The sequence below is a fragment of the Perissodus microlepis genome, chromosome 6 (genome assembly GCF_051167445.1).
Source record: "Perissodus microlepis isolate ML-2025 ecotype Zambia chromosome 6, ASM5116744v1, whole genome shotgun sequence".
Classification (NCBI taxonomy): domain Eukaryota; kingdom Metazoa; phylum Chordata; class Actinopteri; order Cichliformes; family Cichlidae; genus Perissodus; species Perissodus microlepis.
Window position 1 is genome coordinate 16,658,533 of NC_140466.1, and position 21,201 is coordinate 16,679,733.

General features: G+C 43.1%; 1 protein-coding gene across 2 annotated transcripts; it reads right to left on the reverse strand.

The window, feature by feature from the left end:
* Window positions 1-873: 873 nt before the first annotated feature.
* On the reverse strand, window positions 874-19,401 carry smarca4b (SWI/SNF related BAF chromatin remodeling complex subunit ATPase 4b). Of its 2 annotated transcripts, none has more exons than XM_084931102.1 (34): window positions 19,200-19,401; window positions 18,505-18,761; window positions 17,601-17,733; window positions 16,532-17,074; window positions 16,233-16,331; window positions 15,726-15,984; window positions 14,566-14,692; window positions 14,223-14,396; window positions 13,954-14,127; window positions 13,686-13,859; window positions 13,525-13,572; window positions 12,941-13,071; window positions 10,512-10,569; window positions 10,291-10,400; window positions 10,029-10,176; window positions 8,670-8,833; window positions 8,494-8,560; window positions 8,303-8,413; window positions 7,494-7,736; window positions 7,291-7,404; window positions 7,024-7,131; window positions 6,729-6,815; window positions 6,456-6,502; window positions 6,202-6,368; window positions 5,913-6,076; window positions 5,431-5,658; window positions 5,237-5,314; window positions 4,918-5,136; window positions 4,513-4,775; window positions 3,982-4,090; window positions 3,728-3,829; window positions 3,245-3,377; window positions 2,932-3,071; window positions 874-2,591 (listed from the first exon to the last, which is right to left on the reverse strand). In XM_084931102.1, exons 2-34 carry the CDS (start codon window positions 18,718-18,720, stop codon window positions 2,556-2,558), a joined length of 4,974 nt encoding a protein of 1,657 aa, XP_084787228.1. In that variant the 5' UTR covers window positions 18,721-18,761; window positions 19,200-19,401; the 3' UTR covers window positions 874-2,555. The 2 variants fall into 2 exon arrangements, with proteins under 2 accessions (XP_084787228.1, XP_084787226.1); XM_084931100.1 differs by having other exon boundaries at window positions 5,398-5,658.
* Window positions 19,402-21,201: the final 1,800 nt, after the last annotated feature.

A 21,201-nucleotide genomic window follows, 5' to 3' on the forward strand; every position in this document is an offset into this window, starting at 1 on the left:
TGACAGACCTAAAGGGCATAGGTGTGATTTTACTGTTCTATTTGTATGAGACCTCCTACTAGTGATGAAATGGAGTCATTACACCTTACAGTTGATCCTAACAGCAGGTTTGTTTTGGTCTTTAGTTAAAAATCTGCTGAAATGAAAACTACTGCCGTAGCGCTTTTAGTTTGTAGACATAGGATTTAAAGAGTGTCAACTGAGACATGTAAATACCCCCAAAACCTTTAACTCAGACGAACTTACTGGCGTTTATCCTTCTGGGCTCAAGTTGTCAGTAAAATAATAAATATAGCTGATTGCCTGACGAGCAGCTGACATTTGGCATTTCAACATTAAAAACTCGTGTTTTACTTGTGAATTTTGCCTCGAGTGTTCTGAACTTTGACCTTTACAAAATACAGTCCACACATGCCTTAATGTTAGTCATAGACTACAAGGAATACAGAATTGGGCTATCCAGTGAAAACTGACAGACCTAAAGGGCATAGGTGTGATTTTACTGTTCTACTTGTATGAGACCTCCTACTAGTGATGAAATGGAGTCATTACACCTTACAGTTGATCCTAACAGCAGGTTTGTTTTGGTCTGAAGTTAAAACTCTGCTGAAATTAAAACTACTGCTGCAGCGCTTTTAGACTACAGGGAACACAGAACTGGGATATCCAGTGAGCAAAGACCACTTAATCCTGCTTTCTTTTTTTTTATGCTTGTTAAGCCCCTTTAATATATGTTATATGAGGCTATGCAAATAAAACCAAATTGAACTGATCCATGTAACAAGCCCTTATATGTTAGTTAAAGTGACCCAAACTATCAATTACCAACATACGGACTAATTTTGACTCGTTTAACCACAGCACTACATCACACACTGTCAATAATTTATTGTTTTGTTCCAAGTTTTAGCCACAATGAAACAACACAACACAGATGCAAACACCGATGCTTTGGTTCACTCTGGTTACCTACTGTAATGAGATAAGTACAGTACTGAATTTGCAAGCTGTACATACATGCATTGACATTATAATCTGAAAATACTCTATACAGTATATCCAACACCATACGGCCGTGAGGCATTCACAAACAGAGAGGAGCTGACGTCCCTCTGGTCCTTTGTCTTAAAAATTAAAAGCAGAAAAAGTGCCGAAATAGATGAAACTGTTCTGAAATCCTAAAGTCACCACACAACAACAGAAGAACAAGTTACAGTACTCATGTATTACAACCTTGTGATTCTTGAATTTTACAATCAACAGTTGTAAGTGCTTATACTGGAAGTGTGACAGGTAAGCAGCAGCAGCAAGGTAAAGTAGGGTGTTTTTATTCTGTAAAGTAGTGGAGAGTGACTGGGCCTCAGCTCCATCAAACCTCAGACAAATAACTGTGGTGTGTTGCTAAAGAGCTTCTGAGAAGTCTGGAAACACCCTGCGTACACAGCTGGCTGGCTTTCCAACCTAAACAGTCAGAAAGATGTGATGTACACACACCTCAGGAATCACAGCAGGTCCAGAGACTGTTGTCACAAAACATCATCAAAGTGAGGCAGAGGTGAAACATCAGGACAGTTTGTCCACAAATCAAACTTAATGTCTAATAGTGATAGTCTTGATGATAACATTTGAAGCTCCATATTTGGCATTTATAAGCATATGCAAACATTTAATGGTTACATAGCTGGATTTATGTATTTGTTAATAACTGTGACATGACAGTATAGTCAAACGTAGCTCTAAATCAATAGAATATCTTGATGTTATAATCACAGTAAATTAGTAAAAATAGGTACGCTGAGTCATACTATACTGGTCACAAATATACATTAAATGTTTATATATAGCTTTAAATAAATGCCAAACAGTGGAACTTTTAAAATAAAGTGACATTGCAGTACATGTTTCCATTAGACTAGAATTTGCCTCACACAAAGCTTCGGGGCATTTATCTGAAGACAGGCTGATGAAGACTCCTAGTATGTTATCTCTACACTGTTATCACATATAATATCTAGATAATTACTGAAATAGGTCTTAAATATTGGTACACTAAAATTAAAGAAGAGATCTGTTTTTAATTATAATTACACATTTTACTTAAAAAAAGATGACAATAAGGAACTTTTCCCACCTTTGCTTATTACAAACATGCATGTCCTGCTCTGTGTAGTGGGCAGCAGCTTTTCTCTTGTTTATCAGAATACACCTTTACGTTACCGCCTCATGGTTTGCTGACACAGCATCTTTTGCTGTTGTGTTTTTTGTGTGCTATTCTCTTCATAGTTGTCACCAGTAAAGCAGTAATTAGATTATATCTGTATACAAATATCTCAACACTCCCTGTGCAACATATATTTTATGGTATATGGAGCCATCTGATGATCACATGTCTTTGCAAATGTACAGAAAGAAACTCCTCTTCTTCGACTTCTCTCGAACATATTTGACTGAGGGTGGATGGAGTGGACTGAGGCATGTTTTATTACTTTAGAAGTGTTGATTGATTTGGTGGGATATCCCTTTATAGACCCTTCTCTCCTAATTCACAGTACAGTTCAGGCCTCCTCATCGGTGGCACTTGGGGAGCGCTCCTGAAAAAAGGAAACAGAGATATGTTTTATTTGACTGGAAAAGACTTCTAGTTTCACACATTTTACAGGTTTCCTGAGATACCCTGCAAACTAAGAAACAAAAAAACCAAACGTGTATATTTGTGCCTCTACCTGCACTGAGCAAAAAACTATCAATCCCATAAAAATTCCCCACACAAGTGCTTGCAACGTTTAAAGGAAAATGACAAAAAAAAAACCCAGCTTTTTGTGCTCTGTTTTGTGTTTCTACATGAGCTCTCCTTTTGTATGCCTTTGTCTCAATTTTCTACTAAAATCCTGCTTTTCACAAGGTTACATCAGCACACACACACTGAGTTACCTCTTCCTGCTCATCCTCAGAGTCATCATCACTGACGACCGGCTTTGCTCTGGTGCGTCCCGTCCGTCTGCTGCGTCCCTTCCCTCGATCTCCACCTTTATCCTTCCTGCTCAGACGGATTTTCACCTTCACTGAACGGGCTGGAAATCAACACACATGGAAAGAACATGTTGTCAGAGTAATCATACAGAGAATTTTGAGATGTTTGCCAGAGGACATAAAAGGACAAACTCAATCTAAATCAGTTAGGACACAGTCAAATACAACTGAACAGTTTCTCCTCTTTATGCACGACATGCACATGCATGCTCACATTCGGACTCTGATCCTTCCTCCTGCTCTTCCTCCTCTTCTTCACTCTCCTCTCCCTCACTTTCCTCCTCTTTCTCGATCTTCTGCCTCAAGCTGGTGAACACCGACTGTAGAACGATGGAGTCCTCGTATATCTGCTCATAAACACAGCGAGCAGATGCTGATTATGATCATGTGGCTGCAGGGTAAAGCATTCAGCCTCAACACATCATTTAAACATCAATCATTTATCAGCAACTAGTAATTAAATGTCTGATATATTGCCCTGCATGATGAGTTTTCCGATGAGGTCTTTTATGCCTTAATGCGACCTCAGAGTGTTTGCTTTCGTCAGCTTTAATCAGGCTTTACTTTCAACTGTAATCCATCCACAGGAACTAATATATACCAGTTAAATAACACAAATTCTGATTCAGATTTGTCTTGTGCAAGTAAAAAACAAATAAAACAGCAGGTGTTTTTCTATACAGCACATCTGTCTCACCAGCGACCCCTCCAGGTTGAAGGTCTGAGCATTCTGGAAGAGCAGCATGACGTCTCTCTCCAGGTCACCCAGACTGCGGTAGCGATGACTTCGAATCCTCTCCTAACATTGAAGACGCAGCACAAACATTGGGTATGTAAGCGAGAGAATAACACACCAAGCGAGTCCGTTAACCTTTAAACACGTTTTTTTTAATGTGCTCTGCTGCAGGAATGAAAACATGTTACAAATGTAATAACACTATTTAATCTTACCTTGATCTTCCTGAAGTCTACCGGCTTGCGGATGAGTTCGTAGTACTCGGGCAGCTCTTTTCGAGACGGCAGCTGGATGAACACCTCGCTCAGCTGACGCCCACTGGCGCTGCAGGACATGACATTATTATCACGAGACCAAATATCTGAAAGTGCGCAATATCAATCCAACTAATCATAGCTCTCAAAGCGAATTTGCTGTTGGCTATTTATTAAAGGTGTTGCAAGGTTTTTTGCCACCCCAGACATGTGAATGTGTTTAGTCCAGTCAAAATATAAACTGCCACTTGGTCTTCCTGAAGACCAAACCTAACAACTGCTATCAGATCCTCTTATCATTATATATATTTGGCATAATCTTCAGTCTCAGCATTCATGAAATCACTTCGTGACATCATGGGGTCTACAATCTGGGGTTTTTACCCCTTTCTCATGACACAAAGAAAGCCTGGCAGGTTGAACTTTCCTTCTAAATCGACTAAAATGACTGAAAAAAAGTTTCAGATTTGCCACAATCACAATTTCTGCTACCTGTCTTTGTATTTGATGACAGCGTCCACAATTTTCTTCATCTTCTTTGTGAGGGTGGGAGGATTTGGTGAGAGTTTTTCGACAGGTGGCCGTCCCCTCTTCCTCTGCCTCTTCCCATCATCATCTTTATCCCCCCGTCCACGTCCCCCTATGGAAGAGGAGGGACCAGGGAGATCCAGGTCACGGTCTCGCTTCCTCTTGCGGGTTGTCTTTTTGTGCCGTACCTCTTCCTCCATCTCCTCCAGTGTGCCTTCCTCTATCGCCTGAACAGGGAAAGATACAGAGTGAGAGATTAGCATATAAGTGTTAAAATTACCCCCCCCCCCCACAAATTTGCCTTTTCCTCCAGAAAGCCAGTTAGTTTAGAAGCCAATTTATATCCTGAAATCTTTGTCTCAGGCGCACCTTGAGCCACTGCTTCTCAGTCAGCGAATCGCTGTAGTCCACTTCCTTCCGTTGTCGGGAACCTCGGCCAAACATTTTCTCCTCCTCTTCCTCACAGGTAAGTCGCTCAACCTCAGCATCGTCCTTCATGATCCACGTGGGCAGCTCGTCCTCCTCCATCAGCCGTGGTTTTCGTCGTGGGTTACGAGCCTCCTCGCGCCGTCGGTCCAGGTCCATACGCTACGGAAGCAAGAAGAAGAAAACACAGGGAAAGATGTGGGGACACAATATTATTGCGCAGTTGAATCTCTACCTCACCTTCAAACACACAGAAACTCACCATGAACAGCTCGAACTCCTCTTCACTCCTAGCAATCATCTGGTTGACCGTTTCATCATCTGGCACCTCATCCTCCTCCTGAATACAGCAGACACACAATGGCAGGTAGAGCAGAGGAAAGCACACTCTTTAAATTGTGTGTTGGCGATGCACGCACACACATTCATGTGTAGGCACACGTCTTGACCCCAGACCTCGTCTTGCTCCTCGTGCTCCAGGATGGCCTGCAAAAAGGCCCTGCGCTCGTGGCTGGAAGACTTCTGGTCAAACATGCCAGCCTGGATAACTTTTTGATCCACATTTAGTTTGTATTTGGCCGCTGCCAGGATTTTCTCCTCTACGCTGTTGACTGTACAGAGACGTAGCACGCGTACCTCATTTTGCTGACCAATGCGGTGAGCTCTGTCCTGTGCCTGCAAGTCCTGGGTAGGAGAGAAAGACAAAGAAAGTTAAGCTGTGGAGGCCAAACCTTGCCATTTCTGCTTTCACTGTCAATAAATTGTGAACACTACAATATTAAATACTGAAACCTAAATATCTTCCCCAGTATTCTGAGGACAGACCCTGGACTTTTATCTTCAGCTTCTAAGTGCTAAAAAAAAAAGCAAATCAAAGCTGATATGAGGTTGAATGCTGATTTGATTAAAAAAAAAATCAATATAAATATGCATCACACCTGATGTGGGTTCCAGTCGGAGTCAAAAATAACTACAGTGTCGGCAGACTGCAGATTGAGGCCGAGGCCTCCAGCCCTTGTGCTCAGGAGAAAAATAAAGTACTCTGACTCTGGGTCATTGAATGTCTTCAGTAACATTCCTCTATCCTCAGCCTTTGTTGTGCCTGAGAGGTATGAAGGTGGGAAATAAGAGGAAATGCAGGCAATAATTCACAAAAAAGATAAACCAAAGGGAAACAAATAAAAAGGGGACAACAAGAACTGATACGCATACAGATCAGTGTCTCACCATCCAGACGCAGGTATTTGAAGTTACGGTAGGCAAAGTAGTCCTCCATGATGGTCATGAGTGAGGTCATCTGACAGAAAAGCAGCACTTTGTGGTTTGTGGCTCTCAGCTTTGGCAGAATTCGATCCAGCACCTCAAACTTTCCCGATGCCCGATACAGGTCAGGACTGAGGGAGCGAAAGGAGGATATTTTTTACAAAGGCTGCAGTTTGTGCGTGTTTGAGATCAGGACCTAAAGAGGAAGCAGTACTTACCCCTGAACTATCCCACCAGAGAATCCTAAATGTTCAGAGAAGGATTCCTACAAACACAATGTACAACCAAATATTTCAGTTCAACTGTGGCTTGATTTTGATGACCGTTGGCTCACTGACACATCAAACAGAAGTCAGAAATGGCTGCTCTTATCCTCAGAAATTCTCTTTATTATAATAATAAAGAGAACCTCTGATGATAAGAGCAGGACTGATAAACACAGGCAAATAACTACAGACAAAGTATTTATGTGTCGGGCTCGTCAGTGTTACCTCTATTTGCTGAAACATATATGGGTGATTGCAGATCTTCCTCAGCTGCATGATGGTGTTCATCAGTGTCTTCGTGCCCCCTTTACCCTATTGACCGTGATATGATAAAAATGTTTTTACTGCTAATAACTGGGAAGTGTGGGGCGTGGACTTGAAGTACATGCAAAAAAAAAAATCCAACATGGAAAGAAAAGCGTCTGGACTTTCCAAGCTCCTTAGACTACGATGACCTGGATGACTGAGAAGCTTCACAGACATAATACAATACAATACTTCAAATTATGTGTTCCTTCACCTTCTTGTCTTTCTCTGATCCATCAGTGAGCAGGACCCCCTTGGCCTGCATGTGCCTGTAGAGGACTCTCTGAAGAGAAGACATGTCACACTTGATCACATACTCCACCTGACGGATAGGAGAAAAACACGTGTTTCCATTAAGCATGCATACACAACATCGGAACAGAAAAACTTCATTTTCTATACGTCTCCTCAAGAAATGATGCTAAAGAAAACAAGAGCTGCTTAAACGGGATGTTGCCTTTACAGTGCGTGTGAAACATGCCTTTTCTGGAAGCTGTGCCTCCACCTCCTTCTTCAACCTCCGTAACAGGAAGGGGCGTAGCACTTTATGGAGACGACGAATAATCAGAATTGTCTCCTCTTCATTAAGGTCCACCTGAAGCGGAAGAAGAGAAATTTCACACTCTTATTTAGCAAAACAGACCCCTGCTGTAACCTCAAAACTCTTCCTATATTTCTGCACACCTTCTCTCCAGTCATAGCGAAAGGGGCGTTAAACCACTGTTCGAAGGTGCTGCAGCACTTGAAGATAGTGGGCAAGAGGAAATTGAGCAGCGCCCACAGCTCAGGAAGTTTGTTCTGCAGCGGCGTCCCCGTCAGCAAGACTCGCCGCGGAGCAAGGTAATGGGTGTTCAGGACCTGGGTCAGTTTACAGTGGTGGTTTTTCATGCGGTGGCCTTCGTCTACAATCATGTACTTCCAACGGATCTGAAGGAGAGAAGAGGATCACATGTGGGCGAAACCACAGTGCCAATACCCTGTATCACTGCTCCTGTCCAGCCCCACCAACCAATAACTGAAAGTGCGTAAAAGGAGGATTTTTTTGTCCACTTTGTCCTGATGACTCAAGTTGGCCCAGTCCCAGGCTAGTACCTGTAACTATCACATGGGAAAGTCTTGCCTGAAGCGCAACACCCACCTGTGAGCACAGTCAGGAACCCTATATGACTACATGAGTGCATAGCAGCATGATGGTCACAGAGGACAGTGGGAGACGTGGATTACAGGTCGTGTCAGTGTGTTGCAGGACCTAGGAGAGAGAGCACTGAGATGCAGGGGGAGGTCAGATTGGCCAGACTCAAAAACTTTTAGAGGATTTGGGGGGATTTAAGGAGCCAAAGACACAAAAAGCTTAAGTAAAACAGAAGTATGATAAATAAGGGATGAAAAGAAACAAAATGTTTTTAATCTGTAAAGGAAACTCTATGCCATCACAGCCTCAATGTGTTCGCTCATTTCCTTGAGTCTGTGTTTGTCTGTGCAGTCAAACTCACCTTGGCCAGTACTTGTTTGTCCTTGATGATGTACTCATAAGTGGTGAGCAAAACATTAAACTTGCCACTACGCAGCTGAGGGACAAACGCTCTTCTAGCAGCAGGAGACCCCTAAAAAAAAAAGGTTCAATATCTCAATAATTCTTTAGAAGGTTTTAAGATAAAGACAGGCACACCCATTTTTGTGTTACCTTGTAAGACACTTTAACGACTGATGGCGCCCATTTGTCAAACTCATACACCCAGTTAGAAAGAGTTCTGTCAATGAGAGACAGCTTACGTGTACTTAAACAATTTATTACATTCTTCTTTATTTAAGTGCTGTGCAGGACTGAAACACTGTCATAGCAAAAGCGTGCGAGCTCACGAAAGAGGTACAATGATGAGGTAGGGTCCGTTGAGCCGTTTGTGCTCCATGAGGTATGTGATGAGAGCGATAGTCTGGATGGTTTTTCCCAGACCCATCTCATCGGCCAGGATCCCATTCAGGTTGTTGTTGTAAAGAGAAACCAGCCACTCCAAACCTTTAATCTGAAAGACAAAAAAAGAAGGGGGGGGGGGGGGGGGGGGGAGGTTATTTATTACTGCTTTGAAATCTGAGAGACTCTGTTTCCTATGATGTCCCACTTCAATGTCAAGTCCTACTTTTTAAGAATCTGCCAAAAAGGACATTCACATAGAAAATCGTAAAAAAAAACATCCCAAGAAAATAAGAAAACATTAATGTGGGCATTAAAGAAATACTTATTTTATTGAAATAAATAGAATATTGATGGCAATGGTATAAGAATCTATGGGGGTACACCTATAGTAGTTATTGAGTGCATGCTGGACAGATGGCTCAACAAATCTATAAGATTTACTATAAATTAAATAAAGAATTAATTGGGTCTGAACAAATTTGAGGAGAAAGGCTAACAGAAAAGGCAAAAATAATAGATAAGTAGTGGAAATAGTCAAAAAAAATTATGAAACAATAAAATAGAAAAAGTTAGCCCCCCAATAGACCCTATGACATCTGCCCCCCCGCGACCCTGATAAAGATAAGCTAAAGAGAATAGATAGACGGATGGAAAATAGAAAAGCCTATATTAAAAAATTCTACCCCTTCCATCCATCCATTCGCTTCCACCTATCCTTTTCAGGGTTGCAGGGGGCGCTGGACCCTATCCCAGCTATCATAGGGCGAGAGGCGGGGTACACCCTGGACAGGTGGCCAGTCTGTCGCAGGGCTAACACACAGAGACAAACAACCATTCGCGCTCACATTCACTCCCGCATTCACACCTATGGGCAATTTAGACTAATCAATTAACCTATCCCCACTGCCCACTACCCCTCCACCTCAAATTAATTTGAAAATCCTACCTTTCTTTGTAAGAAAGAGCGTTTCTTTGTAAGTCAGCAAACTTACAAATTCAGCAGAGGATCAAATAATTATCTCCCGCACTGCATTTTGTAATAAAAAGCCTGAAAACCACTGAATTATGGAAACCTTCAAATTAATTCGCCTTTTAATGTCTCTATGTGTTTAATTAATATGGCAACAACCAGAAGAAGAAGCAGAGTAAGTGCATAATTTCCTTTGGGATTATTAAAGTATTCTGATTCTGATGAAGTATAAACAATATCCAGTCCTGACCAGCGTGCAGCTAAAGATGTAAAATGTCTGAACTGCAGGATTTGTCAGTGCTTCATGTACTTGCTTGTGCTTGTGCATGTTTACCTGATACTGTTTAAGCTGCCCATTTATCAACAAGCTGGACTGTTTCTCCACCTTCTCTGTGACAGCGTGAGCCACAGAGTAATACGACTGGAGTCCTCGAGCAAACGCTGCACCGCTATACTCATCGTCCACGTCCTGTTTAGCATTTCTGTAAAATGACATGAAAAGTCTTAATCAGTCACAAAATTAATGACATTTGGTGGAATTCGCTGTATTTAAACAGCACATACGTTGCACAAAAATGAACGTTACATGAACTCACTCAATGATGTGTCGGACGTCCACCTCTGACACATCTTCACTGTCTGGGTCTGTAATCTTCATCTTGTCCTCTACTGGAGCTGCCGAAGGCTGAGGCTCCTCTTCATCCTCCTGAGAGACAGCATGTGAACTAAAAGTTGCTTTTAACTCCCACTGGATGAATGAATACGAAGTGGCTTCAAACACATCTCACAAAAAAAATAAAAAAATAATTAAACCAACCTCCTCCTCTTCCTCCTCCTCGCTGTCTTCACTGTCTGAGCGGGGAGCCACCTCATATCTGGACAAATTTACATAAATACACTTTGAAAAAATTTGTCCCTTAAAATTGTCCTTTAACGCTGAAAGTAGCTGTCAGGGAACGACAAAACCGCTGAATGACAAATAATGACAAAGAGAAGATGTTGCTGTTCTTGAACATTTTGAATAAGTGGGGCAGAAATGTATATATGAGACTATTTTGTTAAAAACTAAATTTCTCCAAATGATTTAATCATCCGTAAAGCTCAATCTCTATCTGTGCTGCGGGTGTCGTTATGCTCAGCTGTGTCATTTTAAGTAAATGATAATGCTAATCACTTGTACAGTTAGTATGTGGTTCGTTTTTTATGAGGCAGTTGTGTGAAATTTTGAACAATTGGACAGATCGCCAGTCTATCGCAGGGCTAACATACTGAGACAGAGTCAAAGGAGCTTGCAAAGAAAAGCGTCTGGACTTCTTTAAGTTGCTTGAAGACGTTTCACCTCTCATCCAAGAAACTTCTTCAGTTCTAAGGTCAAATGGCGGAGAGTCCCAGATTTAAACCCAGTGGGAGTATCCCCCCAAAGAGGGACAAAAGGACCCTCTGATGATCCTCTAATCACATGAGCCAAGGTGTGAAAATGGGTGTGGGTCCCAATCAGTCAGGGTTTCGGGTGAGCTCATTGTGAAACCTGGCCCCACCTTATCATGCGATTTCCTGAGGTCAGATGGCCCAGGATGTGAGTGGGCGTTAAGGCGTCTGGGGAGGGATCTCAAAACTGGATTATCGATGGCAGACAGTTGGTGTCAGGAGGGTTTTCTCCAAGCATGACATCCCGGTGCATTTCAGACCCAGCAACACACTCAGACAAAAACTGGTTCACCCGAAAGACAAAACTCCAAAACACAAACGTAACAATGTGGTGTATGCTGTACAGTGCAGCGAGGAATGCCCAGACCTCCACATTGGAGAGACCAAACAGCCACTTCACAAGCACATGGCACAACATAGAAGTGCCACCTCCACAGGACAAGACTCAGCGGTCCATCTGCATCTAAAGGATAAAGGTCACTCTTTCGAGGATGCCAATGTTCACATTTTGGACAGAGAGGACAGATGGTTTGAAAGAGGAGTGAAAGAAGCCATCTATGTCCACTATGAACAACCATCTTTGAACAGAGGCGGTGGTTTACGACACCAACTGTCTGCCATCGATAATCCAGTTTTAAGTTCCCTCCCCAGACGCCTTAACGCCCACTCACATCCTGGGCCATCTGACCTCAGGAAATCACATGATAAGGTGGGGCCAGGTTTCACAATGAGCTCACCCGAAACCCTGGCTGATTGGGACCCACACCCGTTTTCACACCTTGGCTCAGGTGACTAGAGGAGCATCAGGGGGTCCTTTGTCCCTCTGTGGGGGGATACTCCCACTGGGTTTAAATCTGGGACTCCCCACCATTTGACCTTAGAACTGAAGAAGCTTCTCGGATGAGAAGTGAAACGTCTTCAAGAAACTTAAAGAAGTCCAGACGCTTTTCTTTGCAAGCTCCTTTGACTATGATGACCTGGATGACTGAGAACCTTCACAGACATATACTGAGACAGACAACTATCTGTCTCAGTATTGCAGGGCTAACATACTGAGACAGACAACTATTCATACTCAAATTAACACCGAAGGCCAATTTAGAACCACCAGTAAAACTAACGTACATGTCATGTACCCAGAAAGCACCAACAGGGAGAACATGCAAACTCTACACAGGAAGGCTCCAGCCAGCCGGCAAATTCAAACCCAGGACCTTCTTGCCACGAGATAACACACCGCTCTTCCACCCCTTAACTAAAAGTGTTTTCTGTGCTGTGTGTTTTGTCTGTCCTGGACATAGCTTTTCACTAGATTTTTTTGTCCTTTGGTGCATTAAAAATAAAAGTAATACGCATATCTATACTCCTCAAAAGCTGTAGATCACTGCACCATTTTCCTCGTCCCAGCACATGAACTGAAATCAGCTAACAAAAGAAAAGAACAAAAGACAGGCCAGTTTGATGTTTTTTGCTGTTTTTTTTCTATGAAAAGTGTGGAGTCAACTGAAGAACCTTTGTAATGTAACGACATAATTGCAATTGTAATGTAATTACAGTTTTAATGAATTTGAAATGAATTACACCCAACAGGCTGTGTGATATCACCATACCCTCAAACATCAAAGAATGATCCCTCTATCCTTGATCCTGAATGTTTGTGTTAAGATCTACCTAAGAGACTGTGTTCAGTATGAGACGTGCGGACAAATTAATAACCTGTAAACATCATCTCTCTGGGCAATTGCATTAAAACATTTATATGTCTTTTCTATAAACATTTGCATACACAAGTTCCTTCCTCTTTGCATCCAGACTCACCCAGGGTTCATCTCCAGCCAAGTTTCCAGCTGTCCAGCTTTGGGAGCGTCCACCCCTGTCAGGATATTCCCACTGTCCACGTGGATGACCTTCACCGGCAGGTCACTCATCTGACTCGTCTCATCCAGAGGCTGCAGGAGTAGAGAGGGTTTGTTTAAGACTTTAAATGCTGACAGAGATTCAGATGGTTAATCACTGGCGCTGCAGCTATTTGATCAAACAAACAAGTTCACAGTATCAAGCAAATTCCCAATTATTTGTAATTCAGTACAACACGTGCTCTATAAATATTTTTTACAGCGAAACCACTTTGCTTTCTTCCTGTGATAAAGTCCAGGTGTTTATCATTGTGCTCAGTCAAATAGTGGGTGATATTTTGCTTGTTTTCCGAGTAGCAAAAGGCTTTTGTTTGGTCTCCTGTTGCGGGTTACCATGTCATGTGATGTCAGTGCCGTTTGTGCCTGATGAGAATCGAACTGAAGAAATGATTCCCCGCAGCGAACAGTGACTTAAAACTGCAGCTTCTACTCCTGTACCATGTCTTTATCTCTACAGTCTTCATTAAGGCTTCTGCATTTGCTCACCTCTCCATCAGGACCCAAAGCAGGAGTCTGACCCTCTGCATTCTCCACCTGCAACATAAGGGAAAAATAAGTAATCAGGTTATACGCGACAGAACATAATCAGAAACAAAAATCAGTGTTACTCAGACTTTACAGTGGAGTGTCTGTGTTTGTCTGTGTACCTTCTTCTTTTTCTTTTTCTTCTTTTTCTTCTCCTTGAGGGCCTGTGCAGCTTTGTGGGCTCGGACCAGCTCTGTGAGGTTTGCAACGTACTCGTCGGTCTGCTGCAGCAGGTAGGCCAAGCGCTTATCCTTCTTCTGGTCGATGAGTTTGCGGTAGCCCTCCTCATCCTCAGCCTGGGTAAAAAAAATGGTACAATGTGTAGGAGGGATTTGTGTACTGCTACGTTCGTGATGGGCATTAAGTGATATTATAGTTTCTTCTTTTTACCATGAGCCTCCTCATCCTCTCTTTCTCAATACGCTCATTCTCCTTCTTCTGCTCCCGCTCGGTGTTGGCGTGGTAAGTAGCCACAGCTTTGGTCAGTTTCTGGATTTTGCCTGTGATCGAACGGTGGTACTCCTTGAAGTCTTTGGCGTGCTGAAGGATGCTGTTGAGGTACTCCTTTGTTTAGATTGGATGAAGGACAGAAAGAGATTATCAGTGAGAAGCAAAACATTAAAAAAATATCACAGTTAACCTCGAAGTTTGGGCTCAACCTGATGTTTTTGTCTACGTTTGCGTTCTTGTTCAATCTTCTGCTGTTTCTCCAGTTTCTCTGTGATGCGGGCTTCGCGGAGAGACTGTCGCTTGCTTCGCTTGTAGGCCTTGGCATCAAGGGCGGTCTCTAGAGCTGTGTCACGGCGCATACACACCACCACCTCTTGACGCAGCTTTTAGAGAGAGAGACACAATAGAAAACACACAGAAAATGTAAACTCACCAGCAGAACCATCCACACTGAAAACACACACACAAACCGTAATGGTCTCTGATTCACCATAACTGCCAACGATGCATTACTGTTAAGGTTCAAGGTGAGGATGTGACTGTAGTGCATACCTGTCTCTGGAAGTTAAGTAGTCGCAGGGCTTTGAGCTCTATGGTGGCTTTGGTTCGTAAATCACCAGCCAGAGAACCCGGTAGATTCTCTAGCTCAGCAATGCGATGGGTTATACGAGCTTGTAACCTGAAGAAGCAGGTACAACGAGTAGTTATATCCCAGAAAAAAAGTTTTTTGTGCAGGAGCTGATGGTGAGAATTATGAAACATCAAAGTCCCTGAAACATATCAATAAGGTTAAAAAGGAAAGACTTTTTACCACAACTACCATAGCACACAGAAGAGAAAAGGTACTACTGAGATATTAACAGCCTTTAGTCTATGTGTGTAGAAGTATGCTAACACTAAGATTGTGCCATACAACTAAATAAGCACTAGAAAACCAAAGTTCCCTTCAGAGAGAGGGGTGCATTGAAACCAGGACAAAAACAAAATCACTTTGCAACTGTGTGAAGTGTTTGAGGTGTTGGAGTCGAGAACTTTGCCAGTGGAGTGCCGACATCTTTAAAAAATTTACAGATGACATGCTAGCTCCTTACTCCAATGAGCTGTCAATCATTTAAATAAAAGAACTGATGACAAATTACACAACGCAGAGGCAACTTAGTGCAGGCACGAGTACTCATGTATGGGCTTTGAAGTTTAGCTTTAACTTTGGTGTGACTTATGCAAACAAGTTTGAAAGTCATGAGGTATATGATCACTGCCATCTGTTTGTCTCCTGGTCAGAAAGATTACACAGAAAGAGTCGAGCCAAATTTGTGGGAATTTGGTGGAAAGACAAGGTAAAGTGGAAAAGGAAGAAATTATTCAATTCTGGTGTGGAAAAAAACAGCAAAAACCGGCCTTGACAGAAGATTTGCTTCCCAAATGTCGATGCAAAAAAATGATGTATTGTTTTGTACTTTTGATTTTTTTGTACTATATTATAAACATAAGATAGAAAATATACAAGAAAAAGCTTGTGGTAAATATTATATGCTTTAAAAGTTTTAACACAAAGTAAAGTAGGCCATCTCTAAATATATGTACTGATTATGGTGCAGTATAAATGAACACAACCCTTAAGAGTCAGATAACTAAAGCTCAATTTAGCTATTTTGTTCAACAGATAAATAAATGGGACAGAGGATAGCGCATCCCCCAAAAGACTTGATTACCTGTACTCCCTCTCCTGCAGTATCTCCACGGGGTCGAGGCCACAGGGTTTCTGAATGGGTGTAATGCGGTTCTGCTTGGCATGGTAAGGCATCATGGGAGTAGGCTGCGCAGGCTGGCCGGGAGACTGGGTCTGCGGGGGCATCACCGGGGAGGCAGCCGGCGGAACTGAAGGGGGAGCAGGAGATGGACGGCCAGTGGGCTGAGGGGGGATGAGTTTTTGTGGAGCGTTGGAGGGGGCTGCTGCGTTCACCATGGGGCCTGGAGGAAAGTGTAGTGAGGAAAAGTAGAAAAAGTCAGGACGTCACTGTGGTCTACACAAAATGATGAATGTCTAAAGGAAAATTAGGAATTACAGCAGAACTAACACTGTACGACAGCATAGTTCAACTCTTCTATCAGCACTTAGTCAGCCGTTTTTACACTAACAGCCTAACTAGGTTTCAACAAAGATGCTCCTAGTGAAGAGACAGTCAGTTTTCACAATTTCTTATAGCAGCACCACGTACCTTCGGGCCATGACTTGGGAGGTCCATTAGTATTTTGACCCTGCATCCCAACTGGGGTTCCTGATGGGCCGGGGGGAGGCATATTTGGACCCATCATTCCTAAGAAATCAAAGAATGCAGATTGAATACAGATGATATCCATAACAAGGCCTTGATAAAATTTTAGAAACAATACTGTGGGAGATTTATGAAATGCTGAGGAAGACTTAAAGTGGAGGTGTGAATTAGTCTTCTATGTATTAGCCCTCAGGTTATAAGAAACAGTACTGCTATTTCGGACATTCCTCATGCTTGCTCACCGTGACCTCGGCTGTAGCCTGAGCCCATTGGCCCTGGCCCTGGTCCTGTTGGACCACCTCCTGGCCCTCCTCCAGCTCCGGGAGCCAGACTAGGCATGGGCTGCTGCATCCCTGGCATCGGCCTCTTTCCTTGGACAGCTATTTGAAGGTGGTCTGGGAGGGGCTGTCCCCGGGCTAGCATCTTATAAGCCATGATCTGGGCTCTAAGTTGGTGAAGCTGGTTCTGGTTAAAGGGAGTTGGACCACCAGGACCTCCAGGTCCCGCAGGGCCGCTGGTATCAAGGCCAGGACCAAGGCTAGGGACACTGGGGCCAAGACTGGGTCCAGGGCTTGGGCCTGGTCCAGAACTGCCTGGAGGGACGGGTCGGTTATTAGGACCTAAAATGTGCTGATCTCCACTGGAGCCATCTAATGGTGTAGAGGCAGAGCCAGGACCACCAGAGGAAGAGGAGGAAGATGATGAGGGCATAAGGGGCCCAGAGGGGGGACCATTTGAAGGGATGGGACTTGAGTGATCAGAGCCACCTAATGGAGAGTGGTAGCCTGGAATACACAGAGAAAAAGGCAGGCAGGTAAAGAGAATCACTCTCTACGGGTCCTCAAAGGAAAATTTGATAATAATCTTACAGTCTTCAAGCCAAGCACAAAACACAAAACTTATCATCGTACCAAACCTGAGGCAAACTCTAACAAACAATAAATTATTGTCTAAATTTGATCAAATCCTGGATTATTATTATTGTTATGATTATTTCCAGGAGATTGTTAACTGTGATTCACCACGTTAAGCCTGTCTATATCCCATCCTTACAGCACAGAGCGGGCTGTCTTTGTCTGAGCTAGACTGAGCCATGACAGTTGTATATCATTCAGTATTTCAATAATGAAACAGTGAAACGGTTTTCATGGTTCATGTTACAGCTGGTGACAACAGAGACACTCCCCTCTGAGCCAGTCAGGACACATAGTCACACCACTGCCGTTAAGTCATGCTTAAAAGCCATCACATGTCTTACGCAATGTAGGAATTAAGCAAATTGCTTAAGAATGGTTTAGGTAACATGCCTACCTTGTGAGTGTTGGTCTAGAGGACTGGGTGGGGGGCCCATACCACTGTGCCCGCCCTGTCTCACTGACAGTCCCTTCATCTGACTTAAACGGCTCTCCTCACTCAAGCTTTTCTCGTGCAAACCCTCCATGGGCTGTGTGAGGAATCAGACAGTGCTGAAGTTAAATACTATCAGTTTTGAACAAAAGTTGCCATTGCAGAGGATTTGCAGAAGTTTCACTGAGTTAAAAAGCAAATACCAAAGGCAAAACTTAAATAAGCAGAAGCATAGTTATATGAAAAACAAACAAACATGTAGAGTAAGAGCAGTTAGCCAATGTCAAGTCAAACATGTTCGATTTTTGGGTCAAATATGGAAGAGGAGCATTGATATGGTTCACAGGTACAGGTGCTGCTTAGTGCATATCAAGTTTTCAACTCTCAGTGAATAATAATGTTTAGAAAAAAACACTGAAATAAATCACATACCCATAATCAATGGAACAAATCAATGTTTTTCTTAGGTTAAATATTTCTGATACATTCTCCTTCAAGCTTAGCTAGTAGTTAATGATTTATTTAGTGAATAAATATTAGATAATATGTGTGTCTATTAACATTATACTGATATTTAGATCTAATAACTACAAAGAGCAAAATTAAGCATGATGAAAACATCAAATTTAAATGAAGATGGAAATCTGAAGATGAAAATGCTTGAATGCTTTGCTGTACATGTGCATCATCTACACTTCATTCTTAAGCAAGTGAAAGTAATGTTTAAATCCTTTCTGTTTAAGAGTCACTGTAAATCTGTAGCAATGAGGTTTAAAAAGTAATTGCTGACAAACTGCGGTTCCCTAAAGGACGGAAACACGAGCAGCAGTAGAGCGTCTCACTGGGACTGCTGCCTGGATGCCCTTACTTTGTGCAGAGGGTGCATGCTGTCCGGGCCGTATCCAGAGGGCCCTGGCTGGGAGTGTCCAGAGGAGGGAGGACCAGGGCTGGGGCCCATCATACTGTGAGAGGAGCCTGGGGAGGGTCCGGGGCTGGGGCCAAGCATAGCCCCAGGAGAAGGACCCGGACCAGGGGACGGACCAGGGCGAGGGGTGCCTCCCATGGGGGGATCAGGTGTTGACATGATCGCCTGGGATCTCCTGCTCCTGGATGAGCAGGAGGGACCTGAGAGAAGGAAGAGAAATGACAAATTTCAGTAAGAGGGCAATGAAATATGCACCAATTACTTATCTAAGAAGGAAGTAATAAGGTTTTGGTTTGGACAATTAAAAAATCATGGCAATAAAGTCTGCATATGACTTCAGCTGCATTTCTAATAAATGATGAGGGTGCACAATCTTTGCGGGATAGGGGTGAATTTTTGTCCAGCCTATCAGATGTAGAGTCTCTGCTCGCCAGCTGCGCTGCACCAAATCACCCGTTGCGCGCATATGCAATTACAGCTGCCGGGTCTACCACTGAACTTGAGCTGAAGACGGGGAAATACAGTAAATTATGCACAAGAGCCCGTGCTGCTGAGAATCTTTTCACTCTGGCATGAAAGGGTGTCTCGTTAAATATAAAAAAGGGGAATGGCGGACTGTGCTTGTGCGACAGACCTACCCGCATCAACAGGATTGGCAGTCCTGGGTGGATTTCTGCGCTCCCGAGCTGATATTTGCGGGTGATGAAGGAAGATGCAGCAGTTGTCGCAATTAGCCTACTCACCCTCTTTGTAATCTGCCTGCAAGCGTTGATTTCTTTCACCGACGTGGCTCGAGCGCCCCCCTCCACAGCTCCTATGACCGAATGTCTAGTCACGGCCGCACGGCAGCGCGCATGCGTGCGCAGAGACGGCAAACCTGTATTCGGCGTGCATCAACCCTGAATTCTTGTTTGAAAATCCAAAATAATCGTGGAATATTAAATGTCGAGATAACCTGTGGCTAGATTTCACCCACAACAGTGAAATCGTGAACGGTGGCTGTGAACGCAAGTATTAGAATCACGCGACTTAATAACTGCAACCTTGAAAAGCAACACACACAACCAAAATACATCGTTTTCTGCCTCTGTGCAGTGCACATTTGGCATTTTTAATTTTGAGAATTTATTGTGAGGTTTTTGCACTTTTCATTCATTGCGTTTGTCCCGTTTTTTAAATTTAGTCTCGATTCTGTAAAGCACAAAAAAAAAACAAAATAAAAAATACATACTGCATGCTTGTTTTTCCCCACAATTTAAAATACAATAAGTGGTGTCATGGTGGCGTAATGATGTGGTGGACATTTATCATATATTATTTAAATGTCACAGCCTGCCTTGGTGTTGTTGCAGATCACAGTGCACCCATCTTCTGATGGCTGCTTCCTACAGGATAATGCACCATGTCACAAACCATCTCAGAACTGATGATAAAGTCACTGTACTCATATCGCCTTCAAAGTCCAACATCTTTGAGATGTGGTGGAACAAGAGATTCAAAACCTACAAATCTGCATTAACTGTGTGATGCAATCATGTCAATATGGACAACAATCTCAGGAATGTTTCCAGCACCTTGTTGAGGGGTCCAACGTGGTATTGACAAGGTGTGAGTAATTAAATTATATGCCACATGTTATTTCAGCATCTGCTGCATAAACTTTACAACAAGCATATTTGCTCTGACCCTGCTAACTACAGAACATTGAATTGATCATTTCCCATCGCTCTCGTTCCTTTGACAGCGTATACAGGGAATGCAGTATTATTAGGCAAATGAGTATTTTGTCCACATCATCCTCTTCATGCATGTTGTCTTACTCCAAGCTGTATAGGCTCAAAAGCCTACTACCAATTAAGCATATTAGGTGATGTGCATCTCTGTAATGAGAAGGGGTGTGGTCTAATGACATCAACACCCTATATCAGGTGTGCATAATTATTAGGCAACGTCCTTTCCTTTGGCAAAATGGGTCAAAAGAAGGACTTGACAGGCTCAGAAAAGTCAAAAATAGTGAGATATCTTGCAGAGGGATGCAGCAGTCTCAAAATTGCAAAGCTTCTGAAGCGTGATCATCGAACAATCAAGCATTTCATTCAAAATAGTCAACAGGGTCGCAAGAAGCGTGTGGAAAAACCAAGGCGCAAAATAACTGCCCATGACCTGAGAAAAGTCAAGCGTGCAGCTGCCAAGATGCCACTTGCCACCAGTTTAGCCATATTTCAGAGCTGCAACATCACTGGAGTGCCCAAAAGCACAAGGTGTGCAATACTCAGAGACATGGCCAAGGTAAGAAAGGCTGAAAGACGACCACCACTGAACAAGACACACAAGCTGAAACGTCAAGACTGGGCCAAGAAATATCTCAAGACTGATTTTTCTAAGGTTTTATGGACTGATGAAATGAGAGTGAGTCTTGATGGGCCAGATGGATGGGCCCGTGGCTGGATTGGTAAAGGGCAGAGAGCTCCAGTCCGACTCAGACGCCAGCAAGGTGGAGGTGGAGTACTGGTTTGGGCTGGTATCATCAAAGATGAGCTTGTGGGGCCTTTTCGGGTTGAGGATGGAGTCAAGCTCAACTCCCAGTCCTACTGCCAGTTTCTGGAAGACACCTTCTTCAAGCAGTGGTACAGGAAGAAG

Coding starts and splice junctions, on each gene's coding strand:
- smarca4b (XM_084931100.1), bottom strand. CDS start 18,720: ATGTCAACACCTGATCCCCCCATGGGAGGCACCCCTCGCCCTGGTCCG. Junction 13,573..13,685: donor AGAAAAAGAAAAAGAAGAAG/GTACACAGACAA, acceptor CTTATGTTGCAG/GTGGAGAATGCAGAGGGTCA. Junction 3,378..3,727: donor TCAACCTGGAGGGGTCGCTG/GTGAGACAGATG, acceptor GTTTATGAGCAG/ATATACGAGGACTCCATCGT.